The 20,167-nt window shown below is 36.3% G+C and overlaps 1 protein-coding gene across 1 annotated transcript in view; it reads right to left on the minus strand.

Moving 5' to 3' along the window:
- Positions 1-19,610, minus strand: part of LOC144434288 (MAM and LDL-receptor class A domain-containing protein 1-like) — a 33,521-nt gene extending 13,911 nt beyond the window's left edge. The window contains exons 1-18 of the mRNA XM_078122741.1: positions 19,568-19,610; positions 12,686-12,853; positions 12,010-12,168; positions 10,920-11,102; positions 10,493-10,627; positions 10,032-10,148; positions 9,144-9,380; positions 8,368-8,520; positions 7,060-7,208; positions 6,015-6,128; positions 5,525-5,723; positions 4,891-5,028; positions 4,433-4,558; positions 3,418-3,548; positions 2,294-2,378; positions 1,930-2,055; positions 1,237-1,481; positions 498-662 (exon numbers count right to left, since the gene is read on the minus strand). Of these exons, the coding sequence (XP_077978867.1) occupies positions 498-662; positions 1,237-1,481; positions 1,930-2,055; positions 2,294-2,378; positions 3,418-3,548; positions 4,433-4,558; positions 4,891-5,028; positions 5,525-5,723; positions 6,015-6,128; positions 7,060-7,208; positions 8,368-8,520; positions 9,144-9,380; positions 10,032-10,148; positions 10,493-10,627; positions 10,920-11,102; positions 12,010-12,168; positions 12,686-12,853; positions 19,568-19,610 (2,673 nt within the window). The remainder of the gene's footprint in view (positions 1-497; positions 663-1,236; positions 1,482-1,929; positions 2,056-2,293; positions 2,379-3,417; positions 3,549-4,432; positions 4,559-4,890; positions 5,029-5,524; positions 5,724-6,014; positions 6,129-7,059; positions 7,209-8,367; positions 8,521-9,143; positions 9,381-10,031; positions 10,149-10,492; positions 10,628-10,919; positions 11,103-12,009; positions 12,169-12,685; positions 12,854-19,567) is intronic.
- Positions 19,611-20,167: the final 557 nt, after the last annotated feature.

Genomic DNA, 20,167 nt, shown 5'->3' on the forward strand with positions numbered 1-20,167 from the left:
ATCCCACTAGCATCAGGAATTTTTTCTGTAGTAAGATCCCACCACATTGATAGTTTTTAAAGTTGTTTCCCCACTATTAGCACCACAGTGAGTTTGTGTTTGTATTAAACCAATGCCTGTGTTTGGATCTTATTGGCTAAGCTGAAGGTCAGAACTTGGCCAAAAGGGGCGCACAGCCGACAAAAACAGGACCTTTGTCAACATCTCTACCTCAACCATATTATCCCCAGTATCTAGCCATACAGTTTCCCATTTACGACTTTGAGACCGGCTCCTCTCCTCACACTACAACTAACAGTTAATGTACTGTATTTTGTGGCAGTGGTAGGAGGTGGTAGCAGTACGATTTCGAACTGATGGCAGTGGTGGGGTTATGCTGAAATAACAAAATAATGAATCGAACAAAATGTGACCCTTCCCTAATATGGCCCTCCAAGGACTTATTTGTAAAAAGTGACCCATCGCCTAACTCCCCCTAGTAATTACTGAATCCTTACCTGAAACCGTTGTGTTTCACTCAAAGTCGCTTTGTGGTAAATCCAGTAATCACCAGCATTAGTTTCACGTTCATACACCATGTTCTTGTCGCCGTTGATTTCCATTCTTGTGTAAACGCTGAACTTTCCAACGTGGTCACCCCAAAAATGATAGTAGAAACGGAGCTACAGGAAGAATTCACAGATTTGGCGTGTTTTTTGACATTGATAATGACTGTTATTACAATGATCACTTATTCTGTGACACAGAAAAGTCTATGTTATCTGTCTGTCAACACTTTAAGTCAAAACATGTAATGGTTTTTATATCAGTAATTATCATTTAAGCGTAAAAAAAGTTGTTTGGTTCTGGTTACCCGACCCAACCTAGTTTTACACTGCCGACCCTAAAACGTATTCGAGGAAAAACATAATGAAATCGCAAAAATTATGAAGTCTCACAGGAAATAGTGGATGCGTAAAACTGACATCAACTAAAAAAATATATATAACTGTTCTTCCAATCTGTGATGGCTGTACATCTAATAGGGATAAATAAACAACACAGACACCATTTGGAAAACAATAGAAAACCTGAACTAGACACTCACACATGAAAAAAATAAAATAAAATAAAATAAAAAATCTACCTACCCCACCTACTCTAAAATTCAGCGTAACCGGAACCACAATTTTTTTTATTAAGCCTTATAAATGTACTATGGAATATAGCTACATCTATTGTGTTAGTGATACAAACCTGACACGTGCCGGCTTCGAAGTTAGTCGTCAGAACTTTCCCCACATCTCCCTGCCTTCTAGGGAATCTAGTATCAAAATACACGTAATAACCCCTGGCAGTGTTCAGTGTATGATCTCTAGAAGGACCAGTCTCGCCACTGATTTCTGATGCTAGACCCTGATGTCTCCACCAATCGGCATCATGATAGTCATCATTCTTGTAGTCACACCATCCAGGTTCAAAGTCACAACGATGATACGCTCCTGTGGAAATGATAAATCAATGGTCTCGTGCATAATCCTACCACCACTCCTCCAACCAGTCTCATTCGTTGTAATGGTGGAGAGGATGTATTTTTGGCAGTGGCGTAGTCTATAGTCTTGTATTACCTTAGTCTGACTCAACGGTAGTTGTATAGAGGATAAGTTGTGATATAGCTCGATAAATCACACGCGGATTTCAATAAATTTAGACGGATTATGATGAAAGTTTGTGTAAAGACTTTATGAGTAAAGCATAATATTTCATTAAAGTTTGGTGGCGATACATAATAACTATAGCAACCAAAATAAGTAACAGCTAAGAATTAAGCATTTTTCTATTTAAATACGTAATGGATGGGTTCAACTTAGTGGAAAGATTATCTATATTGAAAGCTCTCCGTACGCAAATGTGGACTGACAGAAGTAAAAAAGTTATCCAAGCACTGACCACAAAGTGTAGGGCTCTCATCTGATTCATCGCCACAGTTGTCCGTAAAATCACACGTTTCCTCATTTTTTATACAAACTTCATTGTTACACCTGAACTCTTCTGGCAAACAGGAGGGTCTAGGTACTGGTAAATAAATGAAAAAGTTCATTAATCAAAGAACGGGAAGTAATGTTTAAGATTATCTACCTTAAGCCTTATTTTGTGGTAATTTTGTTTTGCAATATGGCTCTGTTAATTAACTGTTCATATCCCATTCAACCATATTTGGACGGACTTTATCTGTACCATACCAACAGATCTAACTGACCAATGCAATATTTGTACAATTGTATTAACCCAGATGAGGTCATTGAATACTTACATGGAAATTCACAGTTTGTGACAACAATGTCATCTATGGCTATGTCCCCAGCATCATTGAATAATGGTGTTGCATGAAATCGCAACTGAAAACCAAAGAAAGAAATTGTCAAGCATCGTCAAAGTAATCATTTTCGGCATTTTCTGTCTAAAGTCTAAAAGGAAAAACTTACTAAAGAAATATTGCAAATGTTAATGTCAAGTAAAATTCCTGACCTGGTATAGGCATGTATATCGCATATTGAATATGAAATGGACGCTGATATAAATTATGACAGGCGCAAGCCAAGAACGACCAGATGTAAACTGAACGCCATATCCATAAGGTTTGTTGTTCCTATATCCTTTTGTAATCATCAAGGAATGTCAAATTGTATGGAATTTGAAGCGTGAGTTAAGATATAGGACAGGTCGTTTGCCTAATTGTCAATGATCATTAGGCATACAGAAGCAATCTTCGATATAGATGTGCGCTGTGTTATCATCAATGTATGTTCCAAAATACAAGAAATTCGAAGCTGACATTCTTAAGAAACATAGTACCTAAATACCGAAAAATTGTATCCATGCAAATAACTCATTAAATCTTAAAGCTATATCTTAATGTTTTATATGACACATGCACTGTATGTTTGTCAATGTATTTTTTTCAAAATTACATAAAATTTGAAGCTTACATTCTTAAGATGTAACCTAATTGTTAAAAATCATTATTTGTGTAAATGATACCTTAAATTCGTCGTATATTTACCGCATATCCTAATCAGTTCTTGCCATTATCATAAGGAAAATGTGTAAGACTGTTCATTACAATTGATACCGTAGTTTTTGAGATATTATGTCCACAGACAGACAGACAGACAGACAGACAAAACCTACCTTTACGGAAGAATTAGGATTTACATGTTTACTCTGTTCATTCAAGGACGACTAGCGATGGTGCTCGAAATATCAGTGAAACTGTTCAGAATAGCCATTATTTTCGCATTTGTGCATGTATATTGATTACATTTGCTTTATTCAGCCGGTTAAGCCCCCCCCCCCCCATCTCCACCCCTCAGTTCCAGGGTACAAGTGTCTGTCATATGAAGTATGGGTAAATGAATCAATAATCTGTATATCTACCTTCCAGTCGGTTCGAATACGTCCAAGGGGTATATTGGCAATATTCCAATGATTTCCTTTATTCTGACGTGCAAGAAATACTCTTGTTAGTTCGTTGTTCTGGTCTATCCAAACATCTAGTTTTCCAACGTCTGGGTGTTAGAAATGATAATTATATATGATGTGTTAAATAAAAGTATCGTAAACACATCGTCGCAGTCAATATCAAAATTTCAAATTAAAGTATTTTAATGAACTACACTTCTTTAGATAGCAAAATGCTTCACAAGAGTAGTTCACCTTTTCTCTGCAATTCGTAAATGTAACTATTAAGATAGAACATATGCATGATGGAGTATTAATTTTGTGTGTAATTTGTCATTTACCGTGAATAATATTTTCTTCATACATTGTGTACACACACACATACATACACGCGCGCACACACACACATGCATACATACACAGTGACACACAAACACACACACACACACACGCGCGCGCGCGCATATGCACGCACACGGTCCTAGCCCACCCAATGTTATTTTGCTAATTTGACCTATATTGGGTAAACTAGTATGTAATTTATTGAATTTATCCAGCTGAAGAACAATGTTAATCCACGTGTGCAATACATCTACACCTTTTCTTTATCAACAATTAAACAACGCCATATACGAAATGATAAAGAACTTTGTTGCATACAATATTTACTGTGGAATACTTCTTGATTTTGTCTCTGTCAATTCGGTGGATACTACAAATTTCCTAGCTCGGTAATCCAATTAGTTCAAAGTTCAGTCAGTACCATTGTACAAATGTTCGATAAGAACACAAAGTTGATATGAGCAAAGACAAGGATTTTGTTATGTGAGCATATTTTATAGTTTTGTTTCTGAATAACTGCAAGCTGGCTAAATGAGTGCTGTCTATCAACAAGTTTGCTGAATTTCTTGTGCAATTATTCAGCTACGTATCGATGTCTATAGATCGAATGATTCAAATCAAATCAAATAACAAGAGAGATGGTACTTACTGTCACCATACATGTGATACGCAAAAGCCATCTGACAACTTGAAAATGCTTCCTTTACTATTGGTCCTGTGTATGTAGATCCAGCAAACACGTTACCAGTGTGAGCCTCTACCAATATGTAATGACCTGCAAGAAATTCACGAATCAATTGACTTTCAATCAAGGGACCAACGGGAAATAACTAACAACAATTTTCTGCTAACAAAGTTTTGAAACTTCAGTTTCCATAAGACATGTAGCACATGATGTGAACATTTATTTTACTCAATTTGTAATCAAATGGAACACAGGGCTTGGCATGGAACTGACAGACAAAAAAAATCGTTGATTAAGTAGAAATCTAAAAACTACAAGTTTTGCATTTATTGTAAATAAATCAACGTATCTCGGTCATTGTTGTGACCTTCATCAATTTGTAATCGTAGAAAAGGGTGTAAAAATCAGGCAAATCTCAGTACCTGCTGGCGTTCCTGTAGTGCTGTCGTATTCTGGACCTGTCCCCGGTGTTACAGTGGAGCCGCTTTCCCGTACCCATTCGTAAGAACCCCTACTTGTATCCTTGTATCTACATTCACCATCTTCAAATGTGCATGAACCTGTAAAATTGGAAAGTTTGGTAGTAGACTATCAACGAAAAACAAGTCAAATAAAATGGAATTAAATTTCCTCAACAGGGGAAATGTTAAAGGAAACAAAGACGAGGCTGATTTTATCTTAGTTGCATTTCAATATGCTTAGAGAACTCAGGAAAGTCATTTTCACCCATTCTACATAGCTCGACTTCTCTGAAATAGAGTTATACAATGCAAGTTGCCATGCATATCTGACTTAGAAAAGACATGCTGTAGGCCTACGCTGTGGCAAGTCATTCTGGGGAACAAAGTTGGGCGTTAAACTCCAAGGGAGTTAAACACTCGTTTAACCCTTCCCTTGTAGAAGCTATTGGCCATTAATTCTGGTTGTTACCAATATTGAAAGCCACTGTGTGCAGAATCTCGTTATCGAATATATATTTACTACTTGTGTATATATCAAAGTTGTAAGTAGCCTATATTCGCATAATATCACTAAGATACCAATGTATAGTCTTACCACATTCAAGTTCCTCCGAGCCGTCGGGGCAATCAAATTTCCAATCACAGACGAACTCACTACCAACCTCGCCTGAACCATCATGACAAACAAAGTCGGGTTCTGGAGGTCTGTCCGCGCATTTTCCTTCATACATATGCGTATCATCAACAGCGATGTCACCAACAATAATTCCATCTATCTCTCCTTCTATTGCAACCTGTGTACGTATTTATAAGATGGACATAGACGCACTGTAGTAGTAGAGTACACTCTTATCAATGTCGGGTTATGGGTTATATTGAGTGCTATGTGGTAGTATTAGTTAAATACCAAAATAGTGGATGTCGTGCAGTGTACATGTAGGCTATCGTTCATATCACTCCTTACATTGTACAGTCATGTAACTGAACACTGTCGTTCATATCACTTGATACAATGCGCATGTAACAATGCCGTTCAATCACTCCGTGGGCAGTTTAGAGAGGAAAATGTTACTTTGTTTACTCACCCTAAACGCCCTATCACCTTTAAAATCAACAAGAGCTTCCAGCCATTGGTCACCCTGGTTACCACTAATATCCCATAACATTTGTTCTCCACCACCAACATATTCCGCAATTACCTGTTGAAAATAATTGATTAAACATGATATGGAACTCTACATTAGATAACGTACAGGTTTATGTTGAACACTATGAAGATACAGAATTTCAATAAATATTTCAATCTTTTTTATCTTAAATTTCGTTTAAATATTCGTACATTTGAAGTTACAGTTGCAAGTAATTCGATCACTCAGAGGCTATATTTGTAATGACAGCTAGGTAAGGGACTGGACAGAAATTACAGGGGGTGGGCCGATGTTTTTCAAAAGGCCGAGGCATGAAAAATATAGACAAAAAATCCTGACCCACCACCCCCTCTATCATGCATGATAAAAGTGACCTCCCGCCCCCGACAAATTCTAATGAGTTCACAAATACGATTCAACACACTAAGTTTTCCTGGAACTGCGTCTTCAGTGTAAAACAGTACTGTCAGTAATACTAGTAATAAAGGGAAGGGAACACCAAATACTGAAAAAACGCCTTGTGGATCATATTATGGTCAAAATACAAGCATCTTTGTTTGATGAAGAAAAATTAAAAATTAAGCCAATGTCTCAGACAGAACTGCGACTGATGAAGGACCCAACAGCTGGTCTGAAACGTCTTAAAACAAGGGTCAACTAAGCGTTCCCTTCCCTATATTACACTACTACACATACATGTACACTTTAATTTTGAGTTCACAAGAGATTTTTTTAATTTTTGTATTTGATTGACTATCAACACATTATTGCATAAAAATCAGTGACTCGCCCCTAAATACATGCTCAAAATAAAAATCAGTGACACACCTATCCCTTGCGCAAAAAGAAACGAGTGATCCACCCCTAAGAACACCAGCCCCCCCCCCGTAATTTCTGTCCAGTCCTTAAACGCGTCCGCATCAAAATTTACACTCTTCATCTACGTCATTACGCAAAGCTTGCTAAAGTATCTTTCACTTACACGCAATGTACCAGGAGCTTCAAAGGGACCGAAAATATGGTAAAACAGCTGGAAGCATCGATCAGGACCCTCCATGAACACGTCAGAAACTAAACGGGCTTTGTCTCCTCTTGACGCTGGCGGCGCACTTTCAAGGAACATGTACCACCCTATACATGTAAGGGGACATAGTAACAGACAAAGTAAAATATAAATGGTAACATCCATAATAACATACATAGTAACAGAACAGACAGTAACATACATAGTAACAGAACAGACAGTAACATACGTAGTAAAATCATAATAACAGACAGACAAGTGTTGTCTTATCATGTATTTTACTGTCTGTAACGGTTACTATGTCTTTTATTAATAATACAGTAACTAGGTGATGTACTTTTAAAGAACATAGGTAAGAAAGGGGGGGGACAAGAAAAAATATCACCGTTCAGACAAGGTCATGCCATTGTAGAAATGAATCGTTCTTTCATCTCATAAAAAAAAACACTGACTCCCCCCCCCCCAAAAAAAAAAAAATAAATAAATAAATTAAAAATCAAGATGAGGCGTAAAAAATTGTGTGGTTCCGATTACATAGATTACATAGATTAGGTAGGTAGATTTTTTATTTTATTCTATTATACTTTTTTCATGTGTGAGTGTCTAGTTCAGGTTTTCCATTGTTTTCCAAATGGTCTCTGTGTTGTTTATTTATTCCCATCAGATGTACAGCCATTACAGATTGGAAGAATAGTTTTGTATTGTCTTTTTAAGTTGTTGTCAGTTTCCGCACCCACTATTTCTTGCGAGACTTCACGATTTTTTGCGATTTTCTTATTATTTTTCTCGAATACTTCAAAAAAAAGTTTAGGGTCGGCGTGAAAAACTCGGTGAGGGTCGGGTAACGGGAACCAAGCAACTATTTTTCTTTGGCCTGAGTCCCCACCTGTGATATTAAAAAAAAACATAATGACCGCTACTACTCCACGGACCCCTCCCTGCAGAAGAAAATAACCTCCCCTTATCAGTACATTCACCCCAAGGACAATACAAACACAGCTAATACAAACTACCTCATCCCCAAATGAACTGTTCTTTCATCACGTATAAAAACGCAATGAAACTCCCCCGTCATTTTGTTAAACAATGGGGAGTCCCACCTCCGATATAAAAAAAACAGGGTGACCCCTCCCCACCGAAAGAAATGACCTCCCTCTTATCAGCACATTCACCCCGAGGATAGTACAGCTACTTCAAACTACTCCATCACCAACTAGAAAACCTCGTTTTCTGCCCACCCCTACACTTTCGCCAATCAATATTTACCGTGTCTAGAATTGGTAGTGTGATCCTTCTGTGGTCCATTCAATTCGGCCAAAGCTGCTGCTGCTCCAGTATACCTCAACCAATCAAAGTCGTCCTTACTTGAATCACGTATATTTAGCCAAGTACACATGTCATCATCAAAATTACAAGACGCTACAAGGTAAATCAATGACGTCATTTTAGTCCCACCATTACGAGGTTTTTGAATACAAATGACGTATATGGTCAAAGGATAAAGGTACATGTATATGTGCATTTCCACTTATACAGATACATCTAAATAGATGAACAATGTAATTAAAAACAATGTAATTAAAAATGAAAACTGGATAGCCTCAATAAACCCCGACTCAAAATCCATGATTAACTTTTGCACTGTTAACACAGTATCGTTAGGCCAGTAATTATTTTTAGATACATCATACCTTATATACATACATACATACGTACGTATACATACATACATACATACATACATACATACATACACACACACACACACACACACACATACACACATACATACATACATACATACATACATACATACACACATACATACATACATACATACATACGGAATATGTATTCTACTCATTACTTTTGCACTCTTACCTACCTGCATGCATAGACAGACAGACAGACAGACATACATACATACATACATACATACATACATACATACATACATACATACATACATACATACATACCGGTACACACATGTACGCATAGATGTAGGCAGACGGACAGACAGACAGACAGACGTCCCTTACCTTGATAGCCAGAACACCTTCCATCAGAAAATAAAACGTCATCTATTGACATATCATACATTCCTGTCTGGGAGACTTCAGCTTCGAAGACAACACGATGATCGTACTGAGTAGTGTAATCAAAAGCAGCGAGATGCCAGAAATAACTTTGATCATGGTGAGTTTCCCATTCAAATATTCTATTATCCGGGTTATCGTCTTCTTCAACAACAACTCTTATTATGCCACCATCACCGCCTGAAAATGAAATAAACAAGCACGTGGCGTTTGTTCAGATGAAATCAAAGAATGGAGTATTTGCTTTTTCTATTCATAAAGTGAGCACAACTACACGAAGTTAATAAAGTATACACAGTACAGGCTGAATGATAAGAAAATGGAACCAGCCAACCATCTAGTCTACATATATGTGGCTTCTTCTCATTTATTACTACAATATGTCCCTATCTCTTATTGCGACAAGTCAATTTCTCTAACTTATCGAGAATGAGAAGCAGAGAAAATATGTATTATGTACTTTAAAGATTCTTCAGTAATTGCAAGTGATGGGCCGAAGAATAATTATATACTGGGATCATATTTTACAAATTGGTTCTCTGGGAGGGCCATATTTTAGACAATGGAATTATGGGAGAGTCGAATTTACTTTCACTCGTTAGTATCTATATTTTGCATTATTTTGCGATTTTTGGCATCCCACCGCTGCCACCGGGTTGACACAAGGCACAATTGGGAGCATGGTAGGATAAAGGTTGCAGTTTGATTGTAATAATGTTACATAAATATTGGTAGAAAATGGTGGAAACATACTCAGTAGCCGTCGTCACCAACAAAGTGCAATGTTATGTTAGAGTATATGTTATACAAGGAAAGTGATAACAGTAGTACCTTCCATGTGATACCAGAATTTGACGCAGTGTGGATCCGGGTCTGCTCCGTGCATTGGCGCCATCAAACGAGCAACACCCTTTGGATTTTCATTTCCATCCACAAACATGTAATGTCCTGTAGTAGGGAAAATTGAAATGAAGACATGACAACACTTAAGTGATAGAGATATTTCCTCACAAATATGTTCTTCAGTGCACATAATTTGACAATTGAGCTATTCTTTTGAATTTTGGTGACATTTCTATTGATAGAATTTGATGAATTTTCCATGAATACATGTAATCCTATAGGATTGAGGCAAAGAATACCATGTGCTAATGTCTCTGTTACCCAAACTGTCACCACTGGTGGCTCTACTACGAGGCAAGAGTCTGCGGAAACGTCGCCCGCACCGAAGTCACACAGTAAGTTTTAGTTCGTCTTTATAGTGTTCTATAATACAAATATACGTATGGTACCTTCGTGTGTTCCTGTGCTGACATCAAGTCCAGGTCCAACATCGTGAGTTCCTGCTCTGATACGAGTCCAATCAAAGTCAGCATTACGATCATTTTCGTAATCGCAAATGTCGGCGGTCTCAAAACCACACTTGTCTGAAATGTAGCACAGACTATGTTATCATCAATATTGTAAGAAGTTGATTCCATTGGCGTTCAATATATATTATTGTGGTACAGCAAGCTCAACTTTTACATACGCTATTGGTATTGTATATGTAATATTAGTTGCTCAGAAAAGAAAATACGCACGTAAATATTCCACTCATCGTATCTTAACATAGGTGATATAACTCGCCAGAAAAGAACGGCGTTTGCTTGAATCATTATCAGTTTTATAGTCTTATATCTCTTCATTCAGTAATAAAGACATAAATTTATGATTTACCCAAGGGTGGACATTCTTCTCCATCGACAAGAACAATGTCGTCTAGCGCAATGGCGCCAACGTTGAGAAGACCTCCTGTAACTTCAAATCGGATGTTGTAGTCTATATCTTCCAATGACAATACCTGTGCATACAACCACTCTGGTTCTTGTCCTCCTTCTCTCTTCCAAAGTGTTCTAGTTGCTAGGGAAGCAATAGAAGGAGATACAAATCGTCACATCTACATAATTTGTTTCCCAAGACTCTGGAATTATTTGCAGTCTCGTTGACTTCATACCGTAATTACTTCACCTCAAGATGATAATGTACTAGTAATTCTCCAATACAGATATACTATACAGGGGAAAGAATACATCTACGGTTTTACTTATGTCTATTAATTGAAATATAATCAAAGCGTCTATGTTCCATGGGACGTTTGTTTTGTTTTTAGCAGAACTGTAGTAAAATATGGCATGAACATCATTGCCTCTATTCTACGAAGCAGTTACATATGTAAAGTTGCTGTCGACGAATTTGCAGAGATTTTCCATATTTGATAAACATAGAAATGAACAAACTCAACATTTTCAGGTTTATACAGGTGTGGGAAATAACACTATGGTGATAATAAACCTAGAAAGGTTGCAATACACATAAATCACGTTCAGAATCCAGTTTGACTATAGTCAAGTAACATTCAAGTGATTTACATATCAGCTAAAAATCTATGTGACAGGATTGACCGGTCACATACATGCAGCGGGTCTGCCACAGGCATGATGAAACAGTCATGTCACTGCCAGTGGCCTGCCACAGGTCCGAATCCATATACCTGCACAGGCCCTGTTGGCCATACCTATAGCAGGCCTGCCACTGTCCTGTTTCAGTCCTGATAACTTTTAACTGTGGACAATCTACTTAGTCTAGGAGTTAGATGATACAAAGTTAATACCAGCACTTAAAGTGTTATATCTCTTCATTCAGTTGGCACAAAAATATAAACATGAATACAAAAATACACAATCATTTTGCGAAAGAATAACAAGGAAAACCTGGTAAAACCTGTTTCCTCTTTAATAAACATAGAGTTCGAAGATACTTGACTTACTTGAACCCGTTTGGATTTGAAGTTCCAATGTACCAAGAATGCTTCCATACATGTGGTACCAGAATGTTATACATTTGTGACCGTGGATCGATGAACTTTCAACGGTTGACCTTGAGTCTGGTAAGAGTTGGCTTAACTGAGCCACATAGATATACCAACCTGTTAAAACGACAAACGTGTTATCATTTTAAAAACAACCACGAAAAACGAAAATACATTTGATTTGGACTTCATAGACAACTAAATGACATTTTTGCAAGTCAGTTTAGTTAAGGCACTGTTCTACTGTATATGTCAAAACTTTGACTATTACAATGTACAGTGTCGGCAACGACTTTGATGGTCTGTAAAACAATTTGTTTGTATTTTCGAGATCAGCACAATTGTTCATAATGATGGGTTTTCTTAATCAATGTTTGATATTGACACGAACACATGTTCAGAATAGAGGTGGCTAATCAAAATCAAGACTCTAAATGTCAAGTTTAAAAATGTCAAAGACAAAACTGTTCCATGATTGTTGTCAATCCAATATGACTTTCTGCTGGTTGGCTGGTTATCTAGTTCTGATCATTGCATTGACCATTATTATACATGAAAAATATATATAAAACTGCAGAAAAATAACAACCAATTCATTTGCTGACTTTATTATAAGACTTATGCATGTGCCTACCATCTTGTGTTCCTGTCGTGTGATCAGCAGGTGGTCCTGAATGTGTAACTACACCACTGGCTCCTTGTTCACGACCCCAGTCTCTATCATTTGAACCCAAGTTATTCCAACAACACCAACCACTTTCAAAGTCGCAGTCACAGGCATGTTGTGCAATGCTGTATCGTGCTAGAGAGCGAAAGATTGTGAGAGAGAATGTGAGTGACAGACACAGACACAGACAGACAGACAGACAGACAGACAGACAGATAGATAGATAGATAGATAGATAGATCATTTACTCTGCATGTACGGTTAGCGACAAACCTACGAATAGTACATGTTATCAACAAACAAAATTTACTTCATGTACGATCTCTTTTGGAGTTAGTATCATCCGATTGTACAATAGCTAAGAGTTCACTTTTTATCTAGTGCATCACAGTTTGAACGCGTTTGTCCATTCATCACAGTTTTTGCACACTTTGAACACGTTTGTCTCGATTTCATCACAGTTTTGCAAATTTGGAACGCAAGTTTGCCTATTTCCATCCTGTAGTTGTAATTTCTGTTTTAAAGTCCGTTCTCATGGGTTTCTGTTTCCTTGACATGGTCTTCGTTGGCCCAGGTATATGAAAGAGTATGCTATATGAAATCAACAAAGGCATGACCATGAAAAGATGTGCCTATGAAGCAGATAAGTTATCTGCTTGGAAAGGCCTTTCTGTTCAAAGAGACCCTCCCCTGAAAACATGTATTCCTATAAAGAAAGGCCTTCCTATGAAAAGTGACATAACTGTGAAAAGTCATTCCTATGAACAGAAGCATTCAGATGAAAACATGCCTTTTTTTGTTCCCGTTGTGTAGTTTTTACTGTCCGCTAAACCGAATTGATCAAAAACAAAGTTTTTAAATTGTCTTGAATCCAATGAATGTAAATTGAACTGAATTTATCATTGAGGTTAATCAAATCAATTTGAATATGAATTGAATTGAATTAAATTAGATTAAATTAAATTAAATTGGTTGAAAATACATCGGCCAAACTGAAACTGTTTAAAAGTTTACTTGAAATGTAACATTATGTATAATACAAAGTTTTTGATAAAATGTAATTAACAATTAGAGTGATTTATATGATTATTTTTCTTTTTCGTCAAATACATTTCTACACGTGAGTAAAAGCACTGCGCATCAGTTAACGTTCCACGACACTCTTTTGAAGAACACTGACGTCGACATAATCACGTGGCAGTCACATGGACAGTGCGAACTCAGGTGAATAAATTTATCCCTTAACTTTCAAGTCTAGATCTAGTTGCGATTATCATATACCGTGGGCGGTGATGAGATTGGTTTGCAATATTTGTTACTATAAACGAATATATTTCGGGTCAAAAACTGACAAGTCTAAAACATTATATATCGGCGGTATAATAACTTTGTTAAATGATATTGTGACATGAAAACAACCACCTTTATAAAGCGGGTATTGGCTTATAATACCATTCATTTAGTTTTTCACCCCTTCTATGTAGATGCTGAAACGAACTACTTGTAATCATACAAGACTAGCATATGCCAGTTTTCTGTCAATGATTGAACACGACAGTAGACAAGATATAATGTTTATGGGTTAGTAGTGATTAATAATCTAAGTTGTACTTGAATAATGCTGACTGTGATAATAGTATTCGATTAGCATCTGTATTATCGTGTCATACAAACAGTGCTGACAAGGAATGGACACGGACGGGAACGATTAACTAATAAACGTCTGCCAAGTCTGACAACAAATTAAATGTACGTAATTAGCTCGAGGTGAGTTGAGACATAATTATGTTGTAGCATAACTAGGCATTACTACGTCGTCAAATATGAATATGTTTTTATGACATAATTGTTAGAATCGTTCTATGTCTGCTCTATACTATAATCTGATGAAAGGAAAGATCGTTTTCTAGTCATTACTACCCAGCACTGCCTATCTCTAAAAACACTATGTCAATTTGTTAACTTAATGCTCCATTTCATTTGGATAATAAACCTCTCCTTCGACGTCTCACATTTCAAATTTCATATCTACTTTTCTCAGTAATATATCTAGCCCAAAGACCTGTCTTGGTGTTACTATCTCAAGAATCTGTCTTGCCCAAAGACTTGGCTTGGTGTTACTATCTCAGGAATCTATGTAGCACAAAGACTTGTTTTGGTGTTACTATCTCAAGAACCTATCTAACCCAGAGACCTGTCTTTGTATTACTATCGCAAGAATCTACCCCAGACACTTGTGGTGGTGTTACTATACCAAGAACTTATCTAGCCCACGGACTTGTCTTGCATGGTGTTACTTTTCAAAAATCTAACCTCTTTTAAATGAATCTATATATTAATGCATATATAGTATAACTATTTATCATAGCTAGGGATGTTTGACTTCAATTATCTCTATTTCTCCCAAGCCTGAATGATTAGTTCCCTTTTATCTTATATAATCCAGTTATTATGAAATACTAAGTTCTCTGCCATGGCGACCAGTCTATTGACAATACATTTGCCTCCTTCCTTCCAAAGTTTACCTTTAACTTGGTCTCAACTGCCCTGTGTCCTAATTATCTTTTTATTTGTTTGCCTATTTGTTTGTTGTTTATATGCTAGTTTTTATGTCGGTGTGTTTGCGTTTTACTCTCATTCTTTGTTTATTTATTTATTTATTTATTTATTTGTTTGTTTGTTTGTTTGTTTGTTTGTTTGTTTGTTTGTTTGATTGATTGCAAATATGCTCGTTTTAGGTTTGTTTTTGGCTGACTACTATTATTTTGATATTTACTAAAACCAATATTGGTTGGTGTTGAAATGTAGATGTTGAGATTGATGCATACGACCGATGGTTGATGTGAACTTTGAACTTGTTGGCTTCGGGCCGAGGCACCTCAATTTAGCATTATCATTGTCCAATCCATTTGATCCTGTATCAGGTAATATCTGATATATTAATGACTTATTAGGCTAACCAAAATCAAATGAGAATTAATGACTATGTGGCAAAAATAGGTAATTCCCGTACTGAACTTCTTTAAATGTGAGTAAAAACCTTTGAAGGGAAGTGATTCAAGAATAGATATAAAGTGAATGATAACAACCAACCAGTACCTCATCTACAACAAATGAAATTAGACATGACGGGATAACCATTAAAATTGAGATATCCTACAGTTTGTATTTTATAATTCATGGTGTCTATGTAAACGTGCACTTGATATGAAACATCGATAAAATGCTGACAGCTAACTAAATGGGCAAATTTAATTGATGCCAATCCAACATATGGCATCATGAGTTACAGTGGTTTACAAGATGTCTGTCAGTAGGTATGATTCAAGACATTGTCTTAGTTCAAAAAAATGTACTACATGAATTTTGCAGCCATGAATCACGGCTAGGCCATACCACGCTCATTTCATCACAAGGTGCTGTGACAAATGATACGTGTATAAAGCCTATTCTATTCACCTAACATTATAATTGCAATTGTTAGTTTTATCTATTAAGGAGCAAAACACACGCACCTAGTCATTTCATGTTAGTGGGGTGTATAGGCTTCCCCCTTTCTAATCGTTTTGATAACTAGATCCTGACCATATCATATATTTTGCTAGAAGAGGAAGGTTCTCTAACTAGTTCACGTTGTTTGTGTACATACAGGTCTGCGACCGAAGATGGCGATCTTCATGGTCTTTGGATAACACAGAAAAAATAGAACTTGCCCTCGGTAAGGACCCATAAAACATTTACTCCAGTTAGGATTTTTATATGCTCAATTTGTGTTCGATGTACTTAATATCTCGAATTAAAGTAAACAGCAATTGCCTATAATTTCATGAACTTATTATAATGTTTAGTTTGTCCTAAGAACAAAGCAAATTGGACTCCCATTCCTAGATATTGTGCTAGTAGAAAAGTCGCAAAAGTAGTTAGCTCTCAATGGGTAACTTGCACATTGCATTATATCAAAATATGATGTTAGCAGCTATCCTATGATTACCATACAGTTCAATCAAGTATAAGTTGGCATTTAGCCTTTGGTCAGGAAGTATGGTGTCACAACTTTTTGATAAATTACAATTGCTCCACATAGTCAAAACCCAAGCATATTTTTACGTGCTAAAGTTAATAGTCAAACTGATGCCTGTCTTTACCTGGTACAGTTATTGTGTATAAAGCTCGCCTTAATTATTACAGACTATTGATTACTATCTAATACCATAAATGACTTAAATGAGACACGGGCACTGCAATGATTGCCGAATGACACTTTGATGTAACTTTAGCCTGAATAATACACCCGTCTTTACCTGGTACAGTTATTGTGTATAAAGCTCACCTAAATTATTACAGACTATTACATGATTACAATCAAATAACATGACGTGACTTAAATGAGACACTGGCACTGATCTTGTCTATTGAAACTTTGATGTAACTTTAGCCTGAATAATACACATTTACCAACATGTCACGATGCCAAGGATTTGTTCGGGCACACCATACATACATACATACATACATACATACATACATACATACATACATACATACATACATACATACATACATACGTACGTACGTACGTACGTACATACATACGTACGTACGTACGTACGTACGTACGTACATACATACATACATACATACAATACATACATACATACATACATACATACATACATACATACATACGTACGTACGTACATACATACATACATACATACATACGTACGTACGTACATACATACATACATACATACATACGTACGTACGTACGTACATACATACATACATACATACATACATACATACATACAGACAGACAGACAGACAGACAGACAGACAGACAGACACTGCCATGAATATAGATTTCATGTGATATTTCTTTGATTCAGCCATAATTTCTTACAGTATGAAACATAAATACTATATGACCAAGCTGTGTTTGTATATATTCAATTACAATCAGCTACATCGTGTGCGAGTAACATTGGGGTGATATATAAGCAATTCTTGTTTCTTATAGTATTGGTTCCCGTCAGGCATGAATGACGTTGGATACGAGCGGTCGAATAGATCGTATGGCGAAATGTACTTCTCACGAATATTTGCAAAGCAAACACTTAAAGATGCTTTATAATTTGATTGATAACTGTTCATGGTTTATATTTACCATTGCATTGCACATATTAGGGATTTCCCGATTTTTTTTCTGATTTAATATGTGTAAACTTCATTTCATTGTCGACGTCATTGTTTTGTTTTTAATGGTGACATGCACCAAAGTACAAGGGATAGAGCCTGTATGTTCAAATGATTTCTTAGCATCTTTGTCACTAAACGTCAACACGCGTAGTTTTACGTCATTTCATTTCTTCATGCAACACTTGTTATTTTGATCATTACAAATTGGGTGCTGCAGGTAATTACATATTTTGACGCGAACGTGGTTAGCAGAATTAAAGTGTTTCAGCGGTACGTACGTGTGTCCACTCTGTCGTCATCAGTAGCTACTCAGCATCATAACAAAGTGAAACCCTTCTTTAAAAACTACCACCACACATTACATTTTGTAATTCATTATCATTATTATTTTGTCATATATCGTTAAACTCTTACAAACCAGACACAATTTCCATGCCATGTATACATACATACATACATACATACATACATACATACATACATACATACATACATACATACATACATACATACATACATACACACACACACACACACACACATACATACATACATACATACATACATACATACATACATACATACATACATACATACATACATACATACAGACAGACAATAATGGCCTGTAGTGTCGACATACCAAAATAATGGCCGCAACAAGTTAATATTTACCGCAGTCCGGTTAATAAATGTATTCATCTAAACCAACTTGCAAACTTTGAGATGTATACCAAAGGGAACTGATTGCCATAGGCTTTCTAGTTCCTATAACTCTTTTGTCAGAAAAAATGTTTACCTCAAGACTTTACTGTTTTATGCACCTGGGTTTTTTTAAGGAATGTAAAATAAATATTACAATTTAATCATGAGTCTTAGTACGTAATACATGTAATTATCAATAATGGGTTGAAGAATGGTTGCTGTACTTTATACGTAACATACTCTGTTCAAATAAAGGCAAAGCCAAACGAACTTTTTGTGTGTCTATCGAACTTTGAACAGTGAACTGCTCACGTTGCGTCGTTCAAAACATTGGTAGCAAGGAATGAAAATTAAAAACTTATTCTATACTTTGAAAACCTACTATGTTACTAACATATATATATATTCTATGTCTATGTGTATGCACCAAACATTCTTAGTTACTTAGCATATTTGTGTTTCAGAAAATAATATTGAATACATGAAGTTCAAGTGATTGTTGTCGTTAATTTGATCTTTCGCCATAACGATTTCAATGTTTTCGTCACATTTGTACTCTAATTAAAGTGTAAGCGTCAAGAAAAGAAAAGAATGGAAAATAGAACGTGAAAATGAAATAAGACGTCAATAATTTCCTTTTAACAAAGTCAATAAAATTGCCAGTTCTAAAAAGTATAATAACCTTTTCATGGCATGCAGGAGTAATTATACCTTTTAAGATGATGTCGACAGTATTGTACATTGCATTTTAACGATATGGCTGTTCCTATTTCTTCTTTGATTATTTATGAAATGTTTTTTTAAAGTTCCAATGATGACATTAAAATGGCGACATCCTACTTAAACTAGCATGATGTAAATTGCAATTCATTGGATGGAGTAAAGTTCACTTGGGGCTTCTTGTCTAAAGTGACGTTTTTTTATATTAACGTGAAACAGACTTACCTGCGAAACACGCCAATAGAACCAACAAAGAAAGTTTCCCCATGGTGAGGCAAAGGGGTGAATTCAGTCCCTCTCTCCTCCCCAATTTTAAACTTTGAAAATGTGATTGTGTTTGATGTGTACCAGAAACCTCGTTGTACCGTACTACGTACCGCCCCTACATTAATGTACAATGGCCTGACGGGATGGCTAGATTGCTATGGCAACATGTGTTTGACGAGGGGCCAACATCATCAGATAAGACAGTATTCTGGATTTCGATCGAGATGACCCTGTCACGCTATGAAGTCAGCACAAAAGCATGCATTCGAAATAAACTTGACAAGCGTCTTTTCATAAGATAGGTCAACGTCTTTTTAGACTCGTGTTGAATTAGACCTCTGAGCAGAGCCATTTAAGTGTTTTAAATTCTTTAATAGCACTCTATGTGATTGACATAGTATTATATTTGATTGGATTCAGCCTGGTTGAACTGATGACACCCGTTGTTGGCAATGTTCTGATAACGATGGACTTTAAAACAAGAACAACATAGTACAGACTGCAAGAAAATACCACGGTAGCCTTGCACCTATAGAATTGAGAATTTGCTCAAGGTCG

The sequence above is a fragment of the Glandiceps talaboti genome, chromosome 4 (genome assembly GCF_964340395.1).
Source record: "Glandiceps talaboti chromosome 4, keGlaTala1.1, whole genome shotgun sequence".
Taxonomy (NCBI): domain Eukaryota; kingdom Metazoa; phylum Hemichordata; class Enteropneusta; family Spengelidae; genus Glandiceps; species Glandiceps talaboti.